The sequence below is a fragment of the Aulonocara sp. 'chitande type north' Nkhata Bay genome, linkage group LG3 (genome assembly GCF_057382095.1).
Source record: "Aulonocara sp. 'chitande type north' Nkhata Bay isolate Kocher_YH1m ecotype deep benthic linkage group LG3, A_spYH_male_GT1.1, whole genome shotgun sequence".
Taxonomy (NCBI): Eukaryota; Metazoa; Chordata; class Actinopteri; order Cichliformes; family Cichlidae; genus Aulonocara; species Aulonocara sp. 'chitande type north' Nkhata Bay.
Genome location: NC_141346.1, coordinates 991,830 through 1,013,990, shown reverse-complemented (window position 1 = coordinate 1,013,990; position 22,161 = coordinate 991,830). Strand labels below are relative to the sequence as shown.

The following is a 22,161-nucleotide window of genomic DNA, read 5'->3' as shown; positions in this document are numbered from 1 at the left end:
GTGTCTACAGTTCTCTGTTTCTGGAAATGTACAATAAAGATGACTTTTTGAGCTTTGACCACACTGAGTCCAGTCTTTCTCTGTCGGCAAAAGAATTCAGAAAAGAACCGAACATGATGATAATTGCATTTATACAGCGCTTTACAAGTCATTCACTCACTCTCACACACTGGTGGAGGCAGCTGCAGTTGTAGCCACACCTGCCCTGACCGACAGAAGCCATATCGCACCATCGGCCCCTCTGGCCAACACCAGTAGGGTAAAGGACACAACGACCAGGACAGAGAGGCCGGGGATTGAACCAGCGACCTTCCAGTTACAGATGCACCTCCCAACCCCCTGAGCCACGGTCGCCCATGATAGGTTCCAGCCAGGACCCTTACTGGATACCGGGTGGGAATCGAACTCGTGACTCCCGCTCTGATGGTGTGTAGTCTTATATTTACAAAATACCACAGTTTTTGTCTTGGTCATTTTATGTGGTTGTATTTATCCGCTTTACCTTAAACGCTCCGTCTGACATAAACCGGTCTGTGGCGCAACAAAGGTTGGGGAGCGCTGCTGTGCAGCATGAGGGTTAATAGGACCGCACTCATATGAATATGATGTGTCAACTGATGTATTCTTGTACCTGCGAAAAATTATTCTTCTTGTTCTAAATTTATGCAAAACTACTGTCCTGTGTAACCCGCAATCAATCGTGGGATATGTTGGGCCACAAAGAATACACCAGACCCATCCTTCAAATCTGGGAAAGGACACATCTGTCACCACATTGGGAGGACTCTTTGAATTAGGACGGTCTTCGTCGTGTCGCTGTGACATAATTGCCCACAAACGTGGCCTTCGAAGCATGCAACCCTGAATTTGGACATAGCATGTGTATTCAGCCAGCGTCTCCCTCAGTCCTTTGTTGGGTCCTCCCTCATGGTTTTGTAGCTCTCCCTGGGTTTCCCCTTTTGCTTTGATTTCACAGGTTTGGTCAGTCAGCAAATAAAGGTGGTTTTGAGTGTAACTCCTGTCTCCACATACGAGTCTGCATTTAGGTCCTTTTCCTGCACACAGCCAATTTATTACAGCAGATGCCATTTTTGTCACGTGTACCAAGACAGAGTAGAAAGCACTGACAACTGCTCTCTTTCATGGAAGTGGAAGCTGTGACCCAAAGTGACTGCCAGCACCCAGCACTGCACACCGAAGGACACATGCAGGTTCACCAGATCCTTTTAAAAAAATGAAACTGCTCCAGGAGTCGGCGCTTTGGCCTGAACAGCCTGTGCAGGAGATAGTTTTTAAAAAGTGTCTGTGTGTGATGTGTGGTAATGTCAGAGAGTCCACACTAAAGAGTCATTAGAAGGAAGCACACAGAACATGAACAAACTGAAAACACTGGGTCACCAGGAACCCTGGAGTTGATCCCCAGAAACATAGTAAAATTCCAGTTTGTGGTCCCCACAGAGATATGTAAACATGTACACACAGACACACCAAGAAGCAGGAGGGAGGCAGGCGAGTAAGAGAACAGCTGCTACAACGACAACAAGCTGGAAAGGTGAGAACATGAGAGAGACATTAAATGTAGATGCTCTTCAGTCACACTGTAAGATAAAGACCGTCTGTGTTTCCCCTTTCACAAGACCTTACATATGCCAAGCTAACTTCTGTTTGTCCACATTTATTGAAGATGTCATAAAACTCTGGATCTGCTGTTCAGAATGTCTTTCTAAGTTTCTTTGGCTTCTTCACAGCATGAGGTGCTAACAGGCTTCATCTTGTTGTCATAAATGAATGTGTGATTGATTTAACACAGACATCCACACAGGGAAAAGCAGGTGCTGGGTCACATCTGCACAGGATCATGTTGTAATCACTTCAAATCCCTATACAGAGATTTGTAAAGAGTGCTGTCAGTGTTACTGTGGATCAGTCGTGTAAGGGGTTACTCAGTGCTAACATTGTAATGTGTGTTACGCGGTCATAGCGACTAACGCGATTGAACGAGTCTGCATTAACACGTTAACGCTGACAGACCTAATTTAAAGCATGAATTCCAGGAACAGTAAAACCGTCATTTTGTGTTGGAGCACACAGACGGCTACATTTCACACAAAGTTATCAGTTATGCTAAGGACAGGAGACGGGTGGGAAGATCATACACGTACTGCCACGTTTCAGTTCATCTGCTACCACGGTGAGAATATGTGGACAGTAATAAGATAATACAATCTTTAATGATGTTATAATTAATTTTATAACCTGTGTTATATCATAGACTCCTGAAAGAGACAGTTTGAAGAATGAGACGAGTTAGCTGATAAAGATGTTTTTGTGTTTCTCTGTTAACTCGACGATGAACGACAATAAAACCTTTGACGTCTGTGACCTGGACTCAGGCTCAGAGCTACTGCAGACAGCATCACACCGACCTGGCCAGTGGACTCCATCAGATATACAGTGAAGAGAAGCTGCAGAACTCTACAGCCTCGTGGATCGGCCTGTGGTCAGATGGGAGTAACTTCTCTTTCAGATACTGGGACATGGACTCATTCAATGATGGACTAAACAACAGGACATGTGCTACGACTCTGTTAGAGAGATCAGGAAGATGGGAAACATATTCAGCGACGCTTCATCTCCTGCTTTGCCTTTGTGTGGTCACCCATCAAAAACCTGTCCATTATGTTAGCAGTGTCCAAGCATTCTTTTTTTTTCCTTTTCATACCGCGCCCCCCTGCGATGGCTCTGCGACCCCCCTAGGGGGCGGGCCCCACACTTTGGAAAGCTCTGAGTTAACCAGTAAGTCTATGGCTGTTACAGCTTTCACTGGGTCTTTGGCTCTTTACTGCACATCTGCAACACAGAAATATGTGTCTGATCTGTGTGTGTCACGCGACTGCCAGTACACCTCTCCTGATGAAGGAAAAAAGAGTGCATGCTGTTAAAAAACTGCAGCGAGTACGCTCACAAGCCGCTAGCAATCAGGCTAACTTAGCATGCTAACATTTCAGCTGCGTTCTCGGCTAAAACTCACTAAAAACGTATAGGGCTTTGGAGCGTGATGTCACGGGGGTGGGCGTGGAAAGGATTTTGGCCCGATCCGCCATTTTGGGGGTCTAAGTGAAAAAGGAGCGAAAGCATAGCCATGGTTTGTATTTGCTGTGTAGTCGGCTGCAATGTTCGATCGCACGACCGCCAAGAGAATAAGCTTGAAAAGGGTTTGTCTTTTCATTCTTCCCCAACCTGGAAGCAACATGAGCAGCTCATGTATCGATGTTACCAAACAAAGGCGTCCAGCCTGGGTAGCAGCTGTGAGACGAGCTGACGTGCAGTTCTCTTCCATCTCCAAATATCTGTTGGTGCTCCAGACATTTTCATTCCGGTAAGTTCTAAATATGTTCATATCTTTATAGCCTATTAGTTTTATTTTCTATGCGCTCTGAGCAAATTAGAACAAACATCCTACTGAGTGATTTTGCAGAACTACCGTCTATTTATAGAGTTGCTAATTATTTGGCATTATTGCAGCAAACCAGCCCATGAAATGGATGAAACATCGTGACTGGTTTCCAGCGCTACACGAGGGACCTGCTTCAAACAAACCACCATGCCAATCAGATTACTTCTTCCATGTGAGGGTGAAGAGGTGACCCTTCTGGATAAGATGGTGAAGGTTTGCTGCGTTTGGTGAACAGTGTGATAATAAAACCAGGGAAAATGAAACCTGCTCCTGTTAAATGTTCTTAAGTCTTGTGCTGTTATTTTTTCAAAAGATACAGTAAATAAAGTAATGTTAGTAGTGGGTGATATCATGTAAACACTGTCATGATTTTATGTAAACATTTTGTCATTTGTAAACTATAAATGACATGGATTTTACACTGTTACTGATGTGATGTTTTACCTTTTACCTGTCACTACAGATGGTCTGTGAATGTTTTGATCAAGAGCCTTTTTTGGGCAGCTGAAGAGGAGAAGTCTATCTTATGGCCAACCTCTGGCTGTATCTTGGTCATATTACCCAGAAAAACCCAGTATGCAGGTTCATCTGTAACAGTCCTTGTGCCACGGATCAACACTGTTGCTTCTACTTTAAACAGAAGAGCAGCGACATGGCTGCAGGTCTCTGCGACTCCGGCCTTACAGCTGCAGTGGGCGGCTTCAACCTTCCCTGTGATGCTCACAGTGACTCATGGCTGCAATGCTGGTTCATTCAGTCTTTGAGAGTGCAGTAACACACACAGACAAAGTTCATTTAAAGACAAGAACTATGAGCCAAGGCCGACACAAATGTGTTTTATCTACTTTATCATAAATGTAACAAAGTGTTTAGAAAGTTAGCACATACATGTAATTATGCATTTCTTTATGTGTCCATCTATAGAACGCTGCATGTTATAGTGTAAATCTGCCTGTTCTCTGTCAGAAACCTGCCTGCAGAAAATGAACCTAAAGTATGTAATGCAAGGATGTCATCACTGTAGAGATGGAGAAAGCATAAAGTGACAATTATGAATCACTTAATATAAGGAGATTCTGCAGGTCATTAATCAATGTATAAAACTAAAATAAAATGTATTTTTAGTGACACAAGATACAAATATGGAAGCAAGATGTATAATTAGAATTATAATAAACATTAATAAATCATTGCAATTTCTTTAACCATAAAGAATAACTAAATCCTTCAGGACAGTGTCTCATCAATGCACTGAACTCACTATGTTATCCACCTAACAGCCTCCACATGTTCTCACTGTAATTTCCTCTCATGAATGAATTTATGCTGCACTAATCTGAATGTTTGCAGGGAAATCAAACGCATTTCACTCGCAGTACTCGAGCTGACTTACCTTTGTTTGAATGACGACTTGTACGCGCTGACTCCACAGACAAGGTACGAGAATATGTCAGGCTACGTCCATAGCGGTTGGTCTTCAGGGTTTCTACTCCACGGCCGTATTTCATACGGGTCTACATTTCCAATGCAGGCTATTTTCTGCAAGTACCGCCGCTTCGCCTCTGGACGCAATCGGTCTCTATACAGTCCATTCTCTATTGAGCTGCTTTTAAGCATCTTGTAATCGTCGTTCCAACACAGTGTGTTTGTTTTGATTCGTAGACCCCGAAAATGGTGCCGCGCTCCCACAATGCATTGCGGCGTGACGTCAACTCCAAAGCCCTATATTAGTGAACTCCGCCCTCCACAAAACTTATCCCGAATGAGTCTCTAAATGACAAACAAAAACATGGCGGTTCGGCTGTATTCACATTGCAGCTTGGGGTCTGAACAAACTTTAATTTGCAGAGAGCAACGTGGCAGTGACTTACCTATGGGCAGAAATCTGTGCCATCAGAAACTGAATTTGAATAAGTTAAATTTGAATTTGAATTGCTCAGATTGAATCTGAATTGTAACTTGAATAAATGCTTTTGAAAACTGAATTTGAATTAGTCTAATTTGAAATTCAATTTATGGTTTGAAAATGATCATCACTAAATTGAAATTGAATTTTATATTTTGAAAATGAATTGATTTGCTTTGAAACTGCATTTTATCCTTTAAAAATTCAGCTCTCGAATAATTTCAGTTTCAGTTCTACAATTCAATTTCAGTTCCAAAATTCAGTTTTTTGGAACTTACATCCGGTTCCGGTTCAAACGCAAATTAATAGAACTACGTTTTACTAGCGGACCGAAAGTGTTACTGACGGGAATCTACAGCGTCTTGAGCTGAATTAAGACTTCAGAAGTCATTCGTCATGTCGAATGACCAGCGGATAAACTCTCAGGTTGGTAATAAATGTATTACATGTATAAGAACAAGCGTCATGTTAACAAATGATAGCCGTACGGTAACTTTTATGCTTATTGTACCTGCTAGCTAAAAACGCTAATTTAGCGTAGTTTGCCCTGAATTCAGCTTTGACAAACATGATCGACTGTTTCTAGTAGAATTCCAAAGTTGTCATCTTGGACCCTGTCAGAGTGCCCCCTCTGTATGCTTGCAGAGACCCCTACAGTAGGGAAACATGCAAAACGGTGCCCAAACCTTTGTGTTTTAGCTTTATTTATGTCTTACACAGCATCCCAACTCTTTAGCTAACTTAATAACTTTAGCTAACGTGAATAGTTAGTCTAATTCATTAGTGCAGCATTACTGGATCACCTCTGTGACCGGGACACACATGCACACGCCTACGTCACCACACAGCGCACACACACACGAACTCACACAGACTTAGATCACAGGTAGGAGAGTGAGATGCAAGAATGAAGTATTTAATTTAAACAAGGGATGTTTTGGGTGAAATTCATTAGTATTTAACACATATGTTACACTAAACAACCAAATCCAACGTGGTGCCATTTTTGTTATTGGTTGACATTTCTCCACCAATAGGTGGAATAGGTTTTCTGTCTTTACTGTTTTCACGCTGTCCTTAGAAAATGCTTTTTTAAAGCATTTCTTAATGTGACGATAGTATTTAGCATCACTTATACATATCTTTTTTTATCATAACTCTGGATTTAGCGCCCTGTCATTAAAACTGAAAAACTGGTGTATACTTTGAAGTCCAAACTTTCAACACGGGCTGAAATAGAGACTCAGCGTGGCTGCAGCTTGTTGCTATGTCAGTTTAAATCAGTCATGTGATTTGGAGGTGCGGCACACAGAGGGTTAATAACACTTCATTCCATTTCCAGAGTGGAATAACCAACCACCTGTGAGAAATCTGAAATGCCCATGGTGTTGATTCACAGTCATTGGCATTGTTGCTACTGACAACAAGAAACAAAGTCGGTCTGCCCTATGGGCTGAACCATTTGTTAATGGTGGAGGGGGGAGGTAACACTATGCAATATATTCAGTTTTACCATTTATATTCACTGTAGCTAGGCTCAAAGTGTTAATTCTGGGTGCCACCCTTCTAGATCCGCCCCTGCTCTTTCAAAGGCTGCAGAGTTCAGGTGGACCCTCTAAACTGCAGGTAAGCAATCATTTTCTGTCATCTTTCTTTGCTATTCCACTGGACTGGACATAAGTTTAGTTTTTGTTAGCTACATCTGTTGAAGTTGTGGTAAAATGCTAACATTAGCCTATTCGTTGTATTTAGCTAACCTGCAGCTAATATTTGCTAAGTTTAGTGATGCCCGTGTCTCTTTAGAGGCCAGTGTTGTGAATAAGCAAACATATTTGGACTTTTAACTGGATTCTGCAGTACAAGTTTTAGTCTAGTTTTATTTTTTTTTGCTTGCCTGTCCCGTTTGGCTCTTTTGCATCAGAATTATTGTCTAAAGGCAAAGAAAGATGCCCAACGGATTTACTTTACCAAATAGACCATCCCAGCCTTGCCGTAATGGTCCATTTGATTCACCTTTTATTGTTTATTTTATTTTCACTTGCTGAATACGGGACAGACTTGACTGGAGGAAAGAAGGGGAGAAAGAAAGAGGGAAAGAGAAACAGCTGAGAAGAGGGACGGGGGAGAAGGGCAAAAGACAAAAACCAACAGAATGGGCAGAAAAAAAATGCATATATCAATCACCTGGATCACCTGTTGAGAAAGAAAAAAGAAAACAAGCAGAAGAGAACAAGAGTAATAGAATAAACAACATCACAATGATCTATGTGAATATGACAGTAAATACTAAATGTTAAACATTATTGTGCAGCACATAAGATCAACAGCACACAGTGTGCTTTGAGGTAGGAGCCAAAAAGGGTGTAGTTTGTGGGTGTGATCACCCGTGTGTACACCTGTGAGCATGGACGCGCTTGTTTTTTGTTTTTTAAAAGGTTCCTTCATGTAATGATCTGCTAGAGGGTGTGGGGAGGCCACAGCCCCGTCCTCCAGGGCATGAAGCAGGTATGGAGGAGATCAAAACTCCAGACATCCAGAGGCCCCCAGAACACAAGAGACCAAGGAAGACCAACAGAGGGGCAGCCGCGCCACTGTCCCAGAAAGAGCTGAGGAGAGTCCCAGATGAGGGCTCACTCAGCAGCCGCGGAGCAGAAGCCAGGGGGAGTTGCAGTGACGCGCCCGTGAGCTCCGCCGGCAGCCAGCTGCGCCTGAGTGACCGAGCCCCAGGCCGAGAGGCCGGGGGGCACCCCACCTCCGAAGTGGCCCGAGCGAGCCCCAGGCTCCAGGCCCCGATAAGCGGCCGCCAAGGAGTGAGCCGGTGTGTACCTGGAAGCCCATCCCCAGACACAAAGAACCACCAACGCACCGATGTCTGAGGGAGTCCACCACTGGCCAGTTTTAGTCTAGTAAGTGAATGTGTTTAATTGTAGGCATGGACATTACTGGATATTCTTTATTTATTATTTTACATTTACAATTTTTTTTTTCCTGGGGACCCTGTGACACCCCATTGAAGAGCCGTAGGCTGGATCTCTTAAGATCTCACTGTCGGGTTTGTAAGGCCATGTTACTCCTAAATTTCTATCTTGTTCAAAGAGAAGATATAAAACAAAGTTCTAAGCTAATCGACCTTAGTGTTCTCCTTTTTAAAAAGAATCGATAAAGAATCGAATCGTTAAACAGAATCGAAAATGGAATCGGAATCGTGAAAATCTTATCAATACCCATCCCTAGGCAGGATAGAGTGAAGGAGAGAAGACAGGTTGGATCCACTGTGCTGTCATGAACAGCCTGCTGTGGGTGGAGGGTGAGGTGGAGCAGGATGCTGTGGAGCCCAACAATCATGTTTTACAGTCCTGTGGTCTCAGCCTCAGATACTTATTAAATCACACAGAGCTCATGTAGAAACAAATGAACTAAATATGTTCTCCATTTCTGTCACACAAAGCTGTATGAAACGTTTCCCACAGTTGGTATCATGGTTGCTAGGCAACCTGGGCAGCGCGACGGAGGTTAGACCATCCCATTTCATGAGCCTACAAGCCTCGCACTTCCGGCCTTAGTGGTCTTCGCGGCCCTTGTAGACTGTTAAGGCTGCAGAACCTAAATTGGTATACAGTCTTTGTCTTAGCTGAAAGAGATGGTACCACTAACTTATCTCTATATTTATGTTGAGGCTTTTGAGCTGGATCGTAACAAATGTACGTTTAGGTTCAATAGTTCCACACTAAAGACTTTTTGTTTTACAAATCACTGAATGCATGTTTCAAACACCTCAGTGTTAAACGTTTGGCTGTTTCAGTGTGTCAGGTGGCACTCGTTGTATACAAACTGATATCCTGTGATTTATCTCTGCTTTAATCCTGTAATTCAGTGTTGTTGGATAAACCTTTTAATAAAATGTTCACGCCTGGTTTCATTGATATCACTTCCACCCAGAAATCTGGACTTCATCATTTTGCCCTCACATCATTATCTGAACAAAGCATTAAACAGCAGCAATGTTAAAATGAATAATGAAAGGAATTTATTGGGTTCTTTGAAGGTACAGAGTTGATGGACGCGCCCCATTTAATACCTACAAAATACAACATTAAGCTTTGATCTTTATTTTTAGTTGTGTTATTCTTCTTTTTAACAACATTTTTAATCTCCTCCTCCTCCCCAAAAACCAATCACTAATGATGTTGACCACACAGATGGGCACTTGTTGGCCTTCTGGTGGAATGTTCTGTTGCTTTAGATCATTTTTATGCTGAAACAGCAGATGAAAAGTGTGTCGTGTCAAAGCTGCAGACTGTTTCATGCATTTCCAACTCTTTATTAGAATCTTTAATGCAAAGCACTTAAAACCAGAGGTGTGGACTCGAGTCACATGACTTGGACTCGAGTCAGACTCGAGTCATTAATTTTATGACTTTAGACTTGACTTGAAAAAATGTTCTAAGACTTGTGACTTGACTTGGACTTTTACACCAATGACTTGGGACTTGAATTGGACTTGAACCGGTTTACTTGAAAAGACTTGATATTTTACCCCAAATATAAAATTTAACATGCATATTATATAGAGATTGAAAATGTGAGGTCATTCACGGGTAGAACCGCAAAGGATTCTGGGAACTCGTGGCAAGCGGTACTAGCGCACGCAGGCTTTCAATTAAAATCAGTCACACAGCGATAAAAAGAAACACAAAAATGTCAAGAAGCTGTTGTGTTATTAACTGCAATAGCCGGTCGCATGACAGCCACGGGAAGCCGACGGGTAAAGAGATCGGTTGTTATCGGATTACGTCGTTGAAGAGAAATTGTTCAAGCCATGTTTCCGAAGTAACAAAGACGCGACGGATGGCCTGGATTGCAGCCATTCAAAGACCAAATATAACGTCCCAGAACACTCCAGCTCACAGGTTAGTCTGCTCCAAGCATTTACACGAAGGTCAGTCTGCTGTTGTAGTTAATACGTCATTTTCATAACATAATTGGTGATATAGGTTACAAGCAAGTCTGGCGCTGAACAGAAATTGTCGCGCTATGCTCCTTTATTTATTGTGCATAAATAGTGAATTGTCCTGACACAATATTGCGTTTCGCTTCTGTTATTATGGTACACTGACAAAAACATATACTTTTATTCACAGGGTAAAACAGTTGTTTTGTATCACTAATTGCCCAGTGCGATTACAGACTGCGGTAAAGTGAGCCGTCATTTGTGAGCTGCGGTCAAGCCAGCCGCCTCCTATCCGCGCGGTGATTACAGCATACAATATTATTGTCACTGCTACATTTCTGTAACGCTACCAGAAATTATTTCCACTACTAATTAATTACCGTTGAGCTCAAAGGTCCTATTAATAAACGGTTAACGAATGTGTATTTATGACGACGATTTGTGAGACTGGTAAACTTATGATATGTACGATGGTCTTTCGTTCTACACGGTGCATTTCAAGGTCCTGCACCCATCCGTCGGTAAACTGTACCTGGGCTTGTTGCAGTGACCTGAAGTTACTAAACTTCATGAGTGTATGCACTCACTCCAAGAACCATATAATTATAAATATGCTAAGATGAGATAGCTGACTTCATCTAACTAGCAAATGTTGTCCAGGCTACGTTGGTGATGCAGTTTTTTTTTAATGTGTATGATATTTTTGTCATGCGATTTTAAAGCTGGTCCTACAACCGCATCCAAGAATAACATGCAGCTTATCTCAGAACTGTCGGTGAAAATTATTCTAGGAGCTAAGTTTAATTGAGCTGCATTTTAAAGAGGTGCAATTTCACAATTTGTGTATATTTTCTAAGTTCACTATTTTGTCATGTGTTGAGAAAAACACAGATTTTAAAATTACATGGTCTAATATTTACATTTAGCATAACTGCAACATTATTTTTTCGTTTTTTTTTTTTTAAAGACTCGAAAGGACTTGAAATTCAAAGTTTCAGACTTGTGACTTGACTCGGACTTTTACACCAGTGACTTGAGACTCGACTCTGACTTGCCTGACATTACTTGAGACTTGACTTGAGACTTGAGGATAAAGACTTGAGACTTACTTGAGACTTGACTTGAGACTTGAGGATAAAGACTTGAGACTTACTTGAGACTTGCAAAACAATGACTTGGTCCCACCTCTGCTTAAAACTATTACTGTTAAATACTGTACTGCTCATAATAAGGTGCCATTAAAATATGAATAAGCATAAAAAACAATGAACCTCATTCTTTATAATTTATAAAATATCATTTTGCATATTTGTCTGAACAGCCTGAACAAAATAAAAGAACCATAAATAGTTTTCTTTAAATTATTGACACAGATATTTTTCTATCTGCATGATTTCTTTCCCTTTGATTGTCTTGTTAACGGTGACCTCGTCCTTCTCCAGTTCCTCATCCAAGTGCTTCCACGTTTCCCCCTCACTATAGACGCTCTGTCAAGTTTCCAGGAGTAGCTGCAGCTGGTTCTGCATGTCAGTCGTGGCCACACCAATGATGTGGACCTCAGATCTGTCCTCTGCGTTTGTCTGTCCACACAGCATAAACACATATTTAGCCCTGCAAACTTTCATCCAAAAAGAAAAACTATGGTGATCATGTGGTTTCAGCAGGTCAACAGGACACAGACATACACATTATGTCTTGGTGAATGCTCAATCATGATATAACCTGGCCCCTAGACAGGTCGTAACACCTGGATAAAACATTCTCATTAAAGTCACAGTAACACTATGATGTGGTGACAGTCCATGACCTCTAATGAGTCTGACAGGCTTACCAGGTTTTTCAGGAATGATCTGGAGGTCTGTATACGACTGAAATCAGTCACCCGAGCTTCAACTTTTAAAGCCACAAACTCACCATCAGTTACATTATGGAGGTACTTCAATGTCACTTTTCACACAAACAGCAACTCCACCAGCACCTCTGTTTGCCATGTTTGTGTAGGACAGGTGTTGTTTCCAATGGAGACACACCTGTGGGACTGAAGAGCCCCACAGGTGTGTCTCCATTGGGCACAAAGTGCTGCTGGACACAGTTCATGGTGACTCTGGATGTCAGTACTGTGAGCTGCCAGTCCCTCTGTTACTGTGAACAATGGTGGAGGCTCCTGACTGTCTCACGTGCAGACACGCGTGTGCACACTAACAGCTTCTGTCACGCTCTCATCACGTGATTTAATGAGCGCGCTCAGACGACTCCTTCTAGAACATCGACACTTAAAGTGTTATTAATTTAAATATGTGTGTCCATATTTGTAACATTGTTAGTCATGTCATTTTTACCTGATTTTGTGTACCTGCTGGCTCTTCTTTCTTGCTTTTCTAAGGTTTCTGCCCATTTTTCACAGTTCAACAACAAGTAGTTTTGATGGAACTTCAGCTTGTTCAGCTTTTTCAATATTTCTGCTAAATTTCTATTGTTCTGCTGATTTTTGCATTCACACCCCATTTTCTCAGGAAATTTAAATTGTATTAGTTATAGTTATTATGATATTTCCATATATACTGTCACAACATGTGATTTATTTACTGCTTGTATATCTTTCATATCCGTCACCTCCAAGTCTATATGATCTTGAGCCTTCCTGCAGGACAGTGGAGCTCGATAAAATCCTCAGGTTGACATTAACAGGATGCAGGTAAACAGCTGAGAGTTTGAGTCATTTATTTTGGAACAATGACCTCCAGTACAAATGTGTGATCTATGGTAATCAAATAAGCAGAAACACCCAAATCATTCAGAGACATGGATTACAGGGATTACATCACATGGATTAAACAGCAGAGGTAAAGCATCAAACAGCAGAGTCTACATTAGACCTGATCCAGGACCAGCCCAGTGAAACCACAACAACCACCAACAACACTGAGATGATCCTGGATCAGGTTCAGAGTCCAGACAGAGATCATCATCATCATCATCAGTCTGAACACAGGAAGCAGCTGCTTTTACAATATCAGACAGAACCAGGACCAGGACCCAGGCTCAGTTAGTGGGAACCAGGATACGACCTGAAAGAAGAAGAGACGAGGACACAGTCACCAACACACTCTGAAAACACACCATGGACACTGGTTTTAAACTGCTCAGTAACAGTGATTCAGTTTCATGTTTCAGGGCTTGGATCAGGTCTGAGAGTTCTCTAAAAAAAATGCATTAAAAAATGGGTTTGAATGCAGCCTGACACTAATGTGGTCTGAAAATAAACTGTACTGGTCTACAACTTTGTGAAACTGGTTCAAAAACAGCCTGAAAATGAATTTGAAAACATCAATATATAAAACAAAACACTGATGTAAACCAGATCCAAACCAGTTTTAGACTCATGTAATGTGGTTTGAGATTAAGACTGGTCTAAACTGGTTTCATTCTGATTCTAAACTGGTTTCAGGTATGAACTGGTCTGTGAGTGAGAGTCCTGCTCTGACCTCGGGCCTTCCTCTTGTAGTAGATGAATCCAGCCAGAGATAAGATCAGACCCAGGATCAGTCCTGAAGCTCCGATGGCGAGCTTGTTCCTCTCTGACTCAGGCATGGACGATTCTGAGGAGGGATCTGAGTCACACAGGTGAGAGTCAGACAGGTAGGTATGTACAGGTGTGTACAGGTGTGTAGATACAGACAGGTATTTACCCCAGTCAGTGATCAGAGGTTTCTCCAGGCTGGCGTGCTCCACCACACAGGAGATCTTCTCCCCAGACCTTCAACACAAACATCACTGACTCTCAGATCTGGACTTTAAATGTTTAAACTTTAGTGCAGACCTTTTACTAAAAGTCTGATTATGATGCTCACCTGGGTGTGTACTCCAGGTGTGAGTGGGTCTGGTAGTACCAATCACCATCTGCCATCTCCTCAGTGGAAGTGACATCAGCGCTGACTTCCTGTCCATCTCTGAGCCAGCTCACTTTGATCTTACTGGGGTAGAAGTCATAGACACTGCAGACCAACATGGCTTGATGGATACCAGAAGGAGGCGTACTGGAGTGAAGTCTGACGTACGGCTTAGCTGAAAGACATTATGAGTTTCTGTCGTTGTTAATATCATATTCTCAGGGATGATTGTATACATGTGCATTAATAAAGATACTGTCAACAGTAGAGTCACATATAAGCAGTCTGACATCAGATCAGATGTCAGACTGATCTGATGTCTTTTAGTACAAAATTAGTGTTCTACAAAACAACTCAAACACAATCAGGAATGTGAGGAGAAACATCAGCAGCTGCAAACATCATTATTATAAAGTAAGACATGCAGAGCTGTATGTGCTGGAAATCTACCAGACTCGAACCTGGATCAGCATCGGTTTTTATTAACATCCAGTGAAGTGCTGACTCAGAGTGAAGTAAAGTCTGACATATAGAGAGTAGATGATAAAGTACTGATTGCAAACTAAAGGACTGAATCCACAGCTGGTCCCAGTTTGAATTTCTGCTCATCCAGCTGTTTGATTCCTGAGCAGAAATTAATAATGATTTATTTTTGTTTGATACACTTGCTTCTTTTTACAGTATGTTTGTGTTGTTTGTTTTTTACAGCTAAAGACTCACAGCAGCTGATTAATGAATGTGTTACATTGGTTGCTGTTTCGTTACATTTGGGTGTAGGTATGAACAACTGTAGGCCCAGCTGTAGGCTGAACAACAACGGTGGAGGAGATGGTGATAGTGGTGGGGAGCGAGGACCTGATAAAGGATCACCGTGATCAGACTGTACCATCCAGAACCTGCAGAGGGCGCTGTGTCTGTCTATTTGACCATATTTGTAACCGGTCACACACAGATGGGTCAGAGAAGAGCTGCTGCCTGATGGAGGAAACCTCTCACACATGTTTCCTTCTGTGAGGTCACACCGTCACACTCCAGAGAGGAAGTTACTCCTGTAAACAGCCTGCTCATCCACACATGGGTCAACACTCATGGTGCACTTAGGATGTTCTGATATCCTTGTGTTGGTGTTGTTCCCACATCATCATAATAAATGTTGTTCCAGGTTCAACATTGCAAGTGACCAATCACATTGTTGTGACGTCCCCCTTTTTTGCCTTTGAAAAATACTGCCTTAAAAAAATCTACACTTGCGAGAAGAGAAACCGCTTCTGTCCGCTGATCCAGGAACTTGAATTCTGGATATCAGCATTTCAGGATACCTTTCTTTAATAAACGGTAAGCATTATACATATTGTCCTTACAGAGGCGGTTTCTCTTCTCGCAAGTGAAGCAGATTTTTTGAAGGCGTTTGTTTTTTCGAGGTCAGGAGAAGGTGATTGGTCACTTGCAATGTTGAACCTGGAACAACATTTATTATGATGATGTGGGAACAACACTGACACAAGGATATCAGAACATCCGTGCACTTAGGTGCACTGTAGATCTAGCCATCTATAACCCAAAAGTGATGGATACGACACGTGGAATCACTTTTCATTATCAGACAGCTTCCTCTCCACAGGAGGTCTGAGCTGGTTCTCCTCATGTTCCTCTGAGCTGCTGGGAGCTGACTGTAGTTCATGACATGAAGAAACACTCGTTTGATTATCAGACGGTTCAACCAGCGGAAAACTGTGTTCTGTCCCACTGGAACACATGAATTATTAAGCTCATGTTACACAGCTCACAGGTTGTGTGTGTTATGATGATAACTTAATAATTGTTTCAGTATATTTAATAGCTCCACTGTTACACTGACTCATTGATCTGAGCTGTAAATGTGTGCAGGTGTGAAGCTGTTAAAGAAATCAACAAACAACAAAGAAACAAACTGCAGACACACATTAGTGTGAAAATCCAAGTTTAAACAAACATCAGTGTTTATAAGATTTATCTGCTTTAAAATAAGTAAAGAAGTAAAAAGTGTTCAATAACCTGTCAGGCTGCTTCATGCTGTTAGAAATATTTATGTGGAAATATTAATAAAATTAATGTGAGCAATATTTCACCTCGAACAGGTTAAATAAATACTTTAATATCATCAGTGTGTTATAATGAACAGCTGCAGTTTGCCTGTTTCACCAGCAGGGAGCGCCACAGACTGAGGTTAGAGTGTTCACATACAGAGCTGTGAACAATGATTTATTACAGTTATTGATCACCAGAGTCTGACCTGCAGCTGTGAGTCCATCATGAGTGATTCAGAGGGAGGTCAACACCTGATGATGTCACACAGACCAGCACACTCACCTGATTTAGACAGAGCAACCTGGTAGTCAACACCAATGTTGTTATGGCAGTACGTCTCCTTCTGAGCTCTCATTGCAGCCAGCTCTCCTGGATCTTTGTTAAATCTGTCTGCGTTCTTCACTCCCAGCTGAGTGAATCCAACATACTTCCCCACATTGCTGTCAAACCTGAGGTACTCCATCATGTTGTAATAGTAAGACAGGATGAACTGGATGTCCTTCGGCTCAGTGGAGTTAAAGTCACAGCGAGCCACCATATAACTCATGAATCCATCTGAGAACAAACAGAACATCGGGACTGATCACTGTATTGATCACAACCAGTGAGAGACTGTATGTGTGTGCTGATGAGTGGATTTGTGTGTATTGATCACTATACTGATTAGTGATGAGTGTATTGACCAGTGATCAGTACAGTGATTGGTGATCAGTGTATCGCTGCAGTATATTAAGGAGTGTATTGATGAGTATATATCGATCATACCTGCTGTGCTGATGAAGAGGAGGCTGAGGCAGAGGAAGGATGAAGCCATGTTCCTGAGTTCTCCTGACAAACTGACTCAGTCTGACTGAGAGCTGCTCTAAAAACAGAGGACAGGTCACATGACCACAGCGTCATCTGTTACCAGGAAGAACTCTGTGACACCAGCTCACACTCTTCATCACCGTGTGTGTGTTTGTCCATTAAAGCTTTAAAAGCAGAGAGCACTCAGAATCTTCTGTTCTCATTTATATCCCACAGTCAGAGCATCATTCATCTTTAATATTTATCTGCACCAAACAGTTTGAACTGGCCACTGACATCAACCTGTAATATTAAAAACTGTCATCTTTACACGTCTCTCTTCTTCCTCGAGTTTAATAATGAATAAAACAATCCAGTATCTTTGTAGCACTTTTGATGACTGCATCACACTGTTATATTAATACTTCCTGTTTGTCTTTAAAAGTATTTTATTGTTAAAGATTTCCATGCAGCTGGCTGATGCTCCTCTGTGTGACAACACAGGCCTCATGGATGTGATGGAAATGTCTCAAAGATGAAAACAGGCATATTTTTTTAATTAATGTGAAGTTAATGTGAAATAAGATAAGATAAGATAAGATAACTCTTTAATGTCATTGCACAGTCATACATAGTACAGTAGTACAATGAAATTGGAAAACTGTCCTACGTCGGCACTACATATAACACAACACGACACGATATGACACATCACAACGTAACAAACAACACAACACAGTATATTAACTTAGTATAAAAAAGAAGAAGAAGTGTATGTGTATTGCACACTGTTATTATTGCACATTAATTATTATTGCACCTTGTTATAAATATAAATATTATTGTTATCGTTTTAAACATTGTTACCTCCCCCTAAAAAAGTCCAGGGAGGTATCCAGTCAGGTCAGCTGTTTGCATTGATCAGGGCTATTGCCCTGTTGTAAAAGCTGTCCTTGAGTCTATTTGTTCGGGACCTCAGCAGCCTGAACCTCCTGCCAGACGGCAGCAGCTTAAACACCCGGTGTCCTGGGTGTGTGCAGTCCCGTAGGATGCTGCGTGCCCTCTTGAGACAGCGAGTGCTGTACAGGTCCTTCAGGGAGGGAAGAGGATGTCCAATGATTTTTTGGGCCATGTTGATGACCCTCTGGAGTGCCTTTCTGTGTGCTGTGGTGCAGCTGGAGAACCACACACCGATGCAATATGCCAGCACACTTTCAATGGAGCAGCGGTAGAAGACGGTCAGCAGCTCCTTCTTCAGGTCCATTTTTCTGAGGATTCTCAGAAAGTGGAGACGCTGTTGGGCCTTCTTTAAGACCACAGAGGTGTTAGACCGTGGCTCAGGGGGTTGGGAATCGCATCTGTAACCGGAAGGTCGCCGGTTCGATCCCTGGGCTCTCTGTCCTGGTCGTTGTGTCCCTGGGCAAGACACTTTACCCTACTGCCTACTGGTGTTGGCCAGAGGGGCCGATGGCGCGATATGGCAGCCTGGCTTCTGTCAGTCTGCCCCAGGGCAGCTGTGGCTACAACTGTAGCTGCCTCCACCAGTGTGTGAATGTGAGAGTGAATGAATAGTGGCATTGTAAAGTGCTTTGGGTGCCTTGAAAAAGCGCTATATAAATCCAATCCATTATTATTATAGAGCTCCACTGAAGGTCTGTGTCTATGTGCACACCCAGAAACTTGAAACTGGAGACCCTTTCCACGCACTCCCCGTTGATGCTGACAGGCTGCAGCTCGGACTTCCTCCTTCTGAAGTCAACTACCAGTTCTTTTGTTTTGGTGGTATTGAGGTCCAGGTTGTTGTCTACTATAAATATTTTTACATTTCAGTGTTCAGAGCAGCTGAATCCCGTTTTCCTGTGATTAAATTAAATAAGATTTAGAATTTGCCATTTAAATACTAAAGCAGACAAATTTGGATTCAAACATAAAATCATTAACAGTCAGACTGCAGCAGATGGACATCAGCTCATATAATATTATTATTGTGCTGTGTTACTGTAGCATCTTCACCTTACAATATAAAACTCCTTCAGGTCACTATTGGTGGGATCACTGGTATATAATAAAACTGAATTGAATCATGATGAGATTTTAACAGCATTCAGGATCAATTTAAGAATGATATATTAAAACATGTTACAACAGAAGTACTAAACATGTTTGATTCATTTCTATAAACTGTTAATTGATTTTTCTCTCACCTGTTTGTATCATCATACACATGATCAGAAATGTAGTTTTATATCTTTGAGTGGCATTAAGATGAATTCAGATTAAACTGTCTGTTTGACCTGAAATCTTCCTCAAACCTGGACTTCAGTAACGTCATCAGTGACCAATGACGTCACATGACAACAAACAGGAAGCAGAACCTAAATAATGACACCAGTGAGACACACCTGACTCAGCTCTGCACTGACTCAAACCACAGAGAGTGAGCATTTGTAACAACACACAAAGAACAGACTCACAGATTTGTGTTTATTACTCAGATGTTTTTATTGATACATAACGATCTGAAACACAGTTTGATAAACATTGACTCATTATAGCAGTTTATGAACACAGATGATCACCTGAGCTCAGATAAAACTGATTTCAGCAACATTAATTTGACTTTTATCTTCTTTGTTTTTGTGGCAGGAGCAGAGTCCAGGTAACATCTGCTGGATCGAACATGTGGAGCTGTGAGGGGAGAGCGGCTGAAAGTAGCCTTGCTTTGAATTCCAGAGTTAAACTTTATTGACACACATGATGACAGACAGAACAGCTCATACAGGTGATTAACTTAAGGCAGGTAAACAGGAAGCAGACAGGAATCAGATGTTCATTACAGATGAACTCTGCACACTTACATACAGGACAGTCACAGTGATTATGAGCTCATCATATAACACTGATGACATCATCACTGTGAGCCAATCAGCGGCACTCATTTCCTTTGATGAGGAAGAAGGTTCCAACAGCCACACCGAGCAGACCGAGAGTCAGACCCACTCCACAGAACACAGAGGGTCCAACACCTGGATCAGAGCGAGCGGACACCTCCACCTCTGGAGACACAAACACAGAGAAACATGAACCTTCACATCTGGACACAAACAGGAAACACAGGATGATGTGCCAACATCTGTCTCAAACTGTCAGCTCAGATCAGATCCAGCTGTTGAGCTGTTGTAATAAACACTGGGCTCAGTCTTCACCTCTGGAGACAGAAACACACAGAGACATTTAAATAAAGTTTTCTCACCATAGATCTTGGTCAGCGGTTCAGTCAGGGACAGATGTTCCACTGCACATCTGTAGATGTCTCCCAGCTGTGGGGTGAAGTCCAGTCTGGACGTCTGTCTGAAGGAACCATCTTCGTTGAGATAGGGAACGTTGATGCTGGATCCTGTGACCTTCTGCTGATTCTTGGTCCAGGAGACGTTGACAGGAGCAGGATAGAAACCAGTCACATGACAGATCAGAGTGTTCTCCTCTCCAAACTCCACCTCATCTCTGGTGTAGATCATCACAGAGGGAGCAACTGTGCACAAACACATCAGGTGATCATGATGATAATAAACATCAATAAAACGTTCAGGTGTTCAGTCAGATGATGTCATCACTGTCTGTGTGAGAGAAGCTAGAGTGAGGTCAGAATCATGAAGTTAAACTACAGACAGACTCAGTTCAGCTTCAGAGGAACTAAGAGGAGGAAAATAAAAATAAACTGTGATCTGCAGTAAATGCAGAATACTGCATTCAGAAATACTGAAACATGAACACAAATATAAACACGTCAGTGTTTCTGTACACATGATCAGTCTGAATGAGTTCAAGGTGGAATTATTTCTTATATTTAATCAGGTTGAAGCTGGCTGTGTTTGATTGGACAAAGTAAATCAGTGCTGATGATGTCATCAGTGTGTTACTCTACAGAGCGTGCAGGTAAACACAGGTGAGGTGAGACAGGTGTTACATGTTGTATTTACTGTGTTTGGGAGGGAAGTCCTTCATATCTTCACGAACAACCTTCAGGTTCTGTTGGCAGGTCTGTACATTAGCCACAGATCCTTCATAAGTTCCTTCCCGGTAATTAAAACTTCCTATGAAGTCTGGCGGAGCGTCCACTCCTTTATGTTTGTTGAAGTCTGCGTACCATTTCTCTTCACCATCCAGTCCATACATCATCTCTCCATCAGAGTCTGAACAGCCAACGATACCAATGTCACTGTGCAGAGCTGAAACACATCAAACACTGATCAGTGACCTGATCAATAACCTGATCAATAAGCTGCTGTTTACAGAGACAAACTCACCGTCAGCAGAGACACAGAGGACACAGGAGAGGAAGAGGAGCAGCTCCTTCATCTTCATCAGCAGCTCTCTGACAGTTAAACTCTGAGTGTGTCTGTGTGTGAACCTCACAGAGTGTGTGTGAGAGTCTGTGAGTGACTGAAAGTGCAGCTGAGCTCTAACACACAGCAGCCAATCACAGAGCTCACAGTTCATGATGTCATCAGTGTCCAGGCAGACAGCAGCTGGAGGTGAACATGATCTGACACACACAGCACCGATCAATAATCAATATTTATAGACTCTTCAAAATAAAGTTCAGCCAGATCAGCTTCCACACTGAGGATTTTCAAAATAAAACCAACTTTATTTTAATAAAATGATTCAGTTTGTTTAAAAACACTGTGAAATATGACTTCATGTGTTATTTAAATAGTTTCCAGTTTAAAACACACCTGAGTTCATGTGTGTTACTGTGACAGTGAGAGTCACAGCTGTGTTTGTCAGCAGGAAACTTTTACAGACACAAAAACTTTACGCCTCCATCATATGTTGTAGATGCATCCAGCAGGTCCACCAGAGTCTTTACTGGGCCGATTCTGGCCCCGGGCCTTATGTTTGACACCTCTACAATAACCTGATCAGCTTTCAGAGAGTGATTATTGATCATAACCTGCTGTCAGAGGAGCAGCTGAGTTAGAGCTGAGGAGGAGTTTAAAGTGTTTCCTGTTTCCTCTGCTGATAATCAGCTCTTTGCTGTCACACAGCTCACCTGTGCAGGTGAGTCAGTCCATCTCAGATCATTGGCTGTGTCCCAATT

At 42.1% G+C, this 22,161-nt stretch overlaps 2 protein-coding genes across 3 annotated transcripts in view; both read right to left on the bottom strand.

Moving 5' to 3' along the window:
* Nucleotides 1–17,134, bottom strand: part of LOC147333411 (H-2 class II histocompatibility antigen, E-S beta chain-like) — a 147,645-nt gene extending 130,511 nt beyond the window's left edge. The window contains exons 1-6 of one of the 2 annotated variants that reach the window (XR_015125463.1): nt 17,037–17,134; nt 16,554–16,826; nt 14,166–14,379; nt 14,004–14,071; nt 13,800–13,925; nt 13,274–13,382 (exon numbers count right to left, since the gene is read on the bottom strand). Coding sequence is in view for 1 of the 2 variants with exons in the window: in XM_086267467.1 (XP_086123593.1) it covers nt 13,357–13,382; nt 13,800–13,925; nt 14,004–14,071; nt 14,166–14,379; nt 16,554–16,826; nt 17,037–17,085 (756 nt within the window). In the remaining variant the exon portion in view is untranslated. Of the gene's footprint in view, nt 1–13,018; nt 13,383–13,799; nt 13,926–14,003; nt 14,072–14,165; nt 14,380–16,553; nt 16,827–17,036 lie in introns of those variants that run through there. The other variant, XM_086267467.1, reaches the window with a different exon arrangement.
* A 2,400-nt stretch (nt 17,135–19,534) lies between these two features.
* Nucleotides 19,535–21,516, bottom strand: LOC147333410 (H-2 class II histocompatibility antigen, A-U alpha chain-like). Its single transcript, XM_086267407.1, has 4 exons — nt 21,365–21,516; nt 21,038–21,286; nt 20,311–20,589; nt 19,535–20,113 (listed from the first exon to the last, which is right to left on the bottom strand). Exons 1-4 carry the CDS (start codon nt 21,420–21,422, stop codon nt 19,983–19,985), a joined length of 717 nt encoding a protein of 238 aa, XP_086123533.1. The 5' UTR covers nt 21,423–21,516; the 3' UTR covers nt 19,535–19,982.
* Between the last annotated feature and the right edge of the window lie 645 nt (nt 21,517–22,161).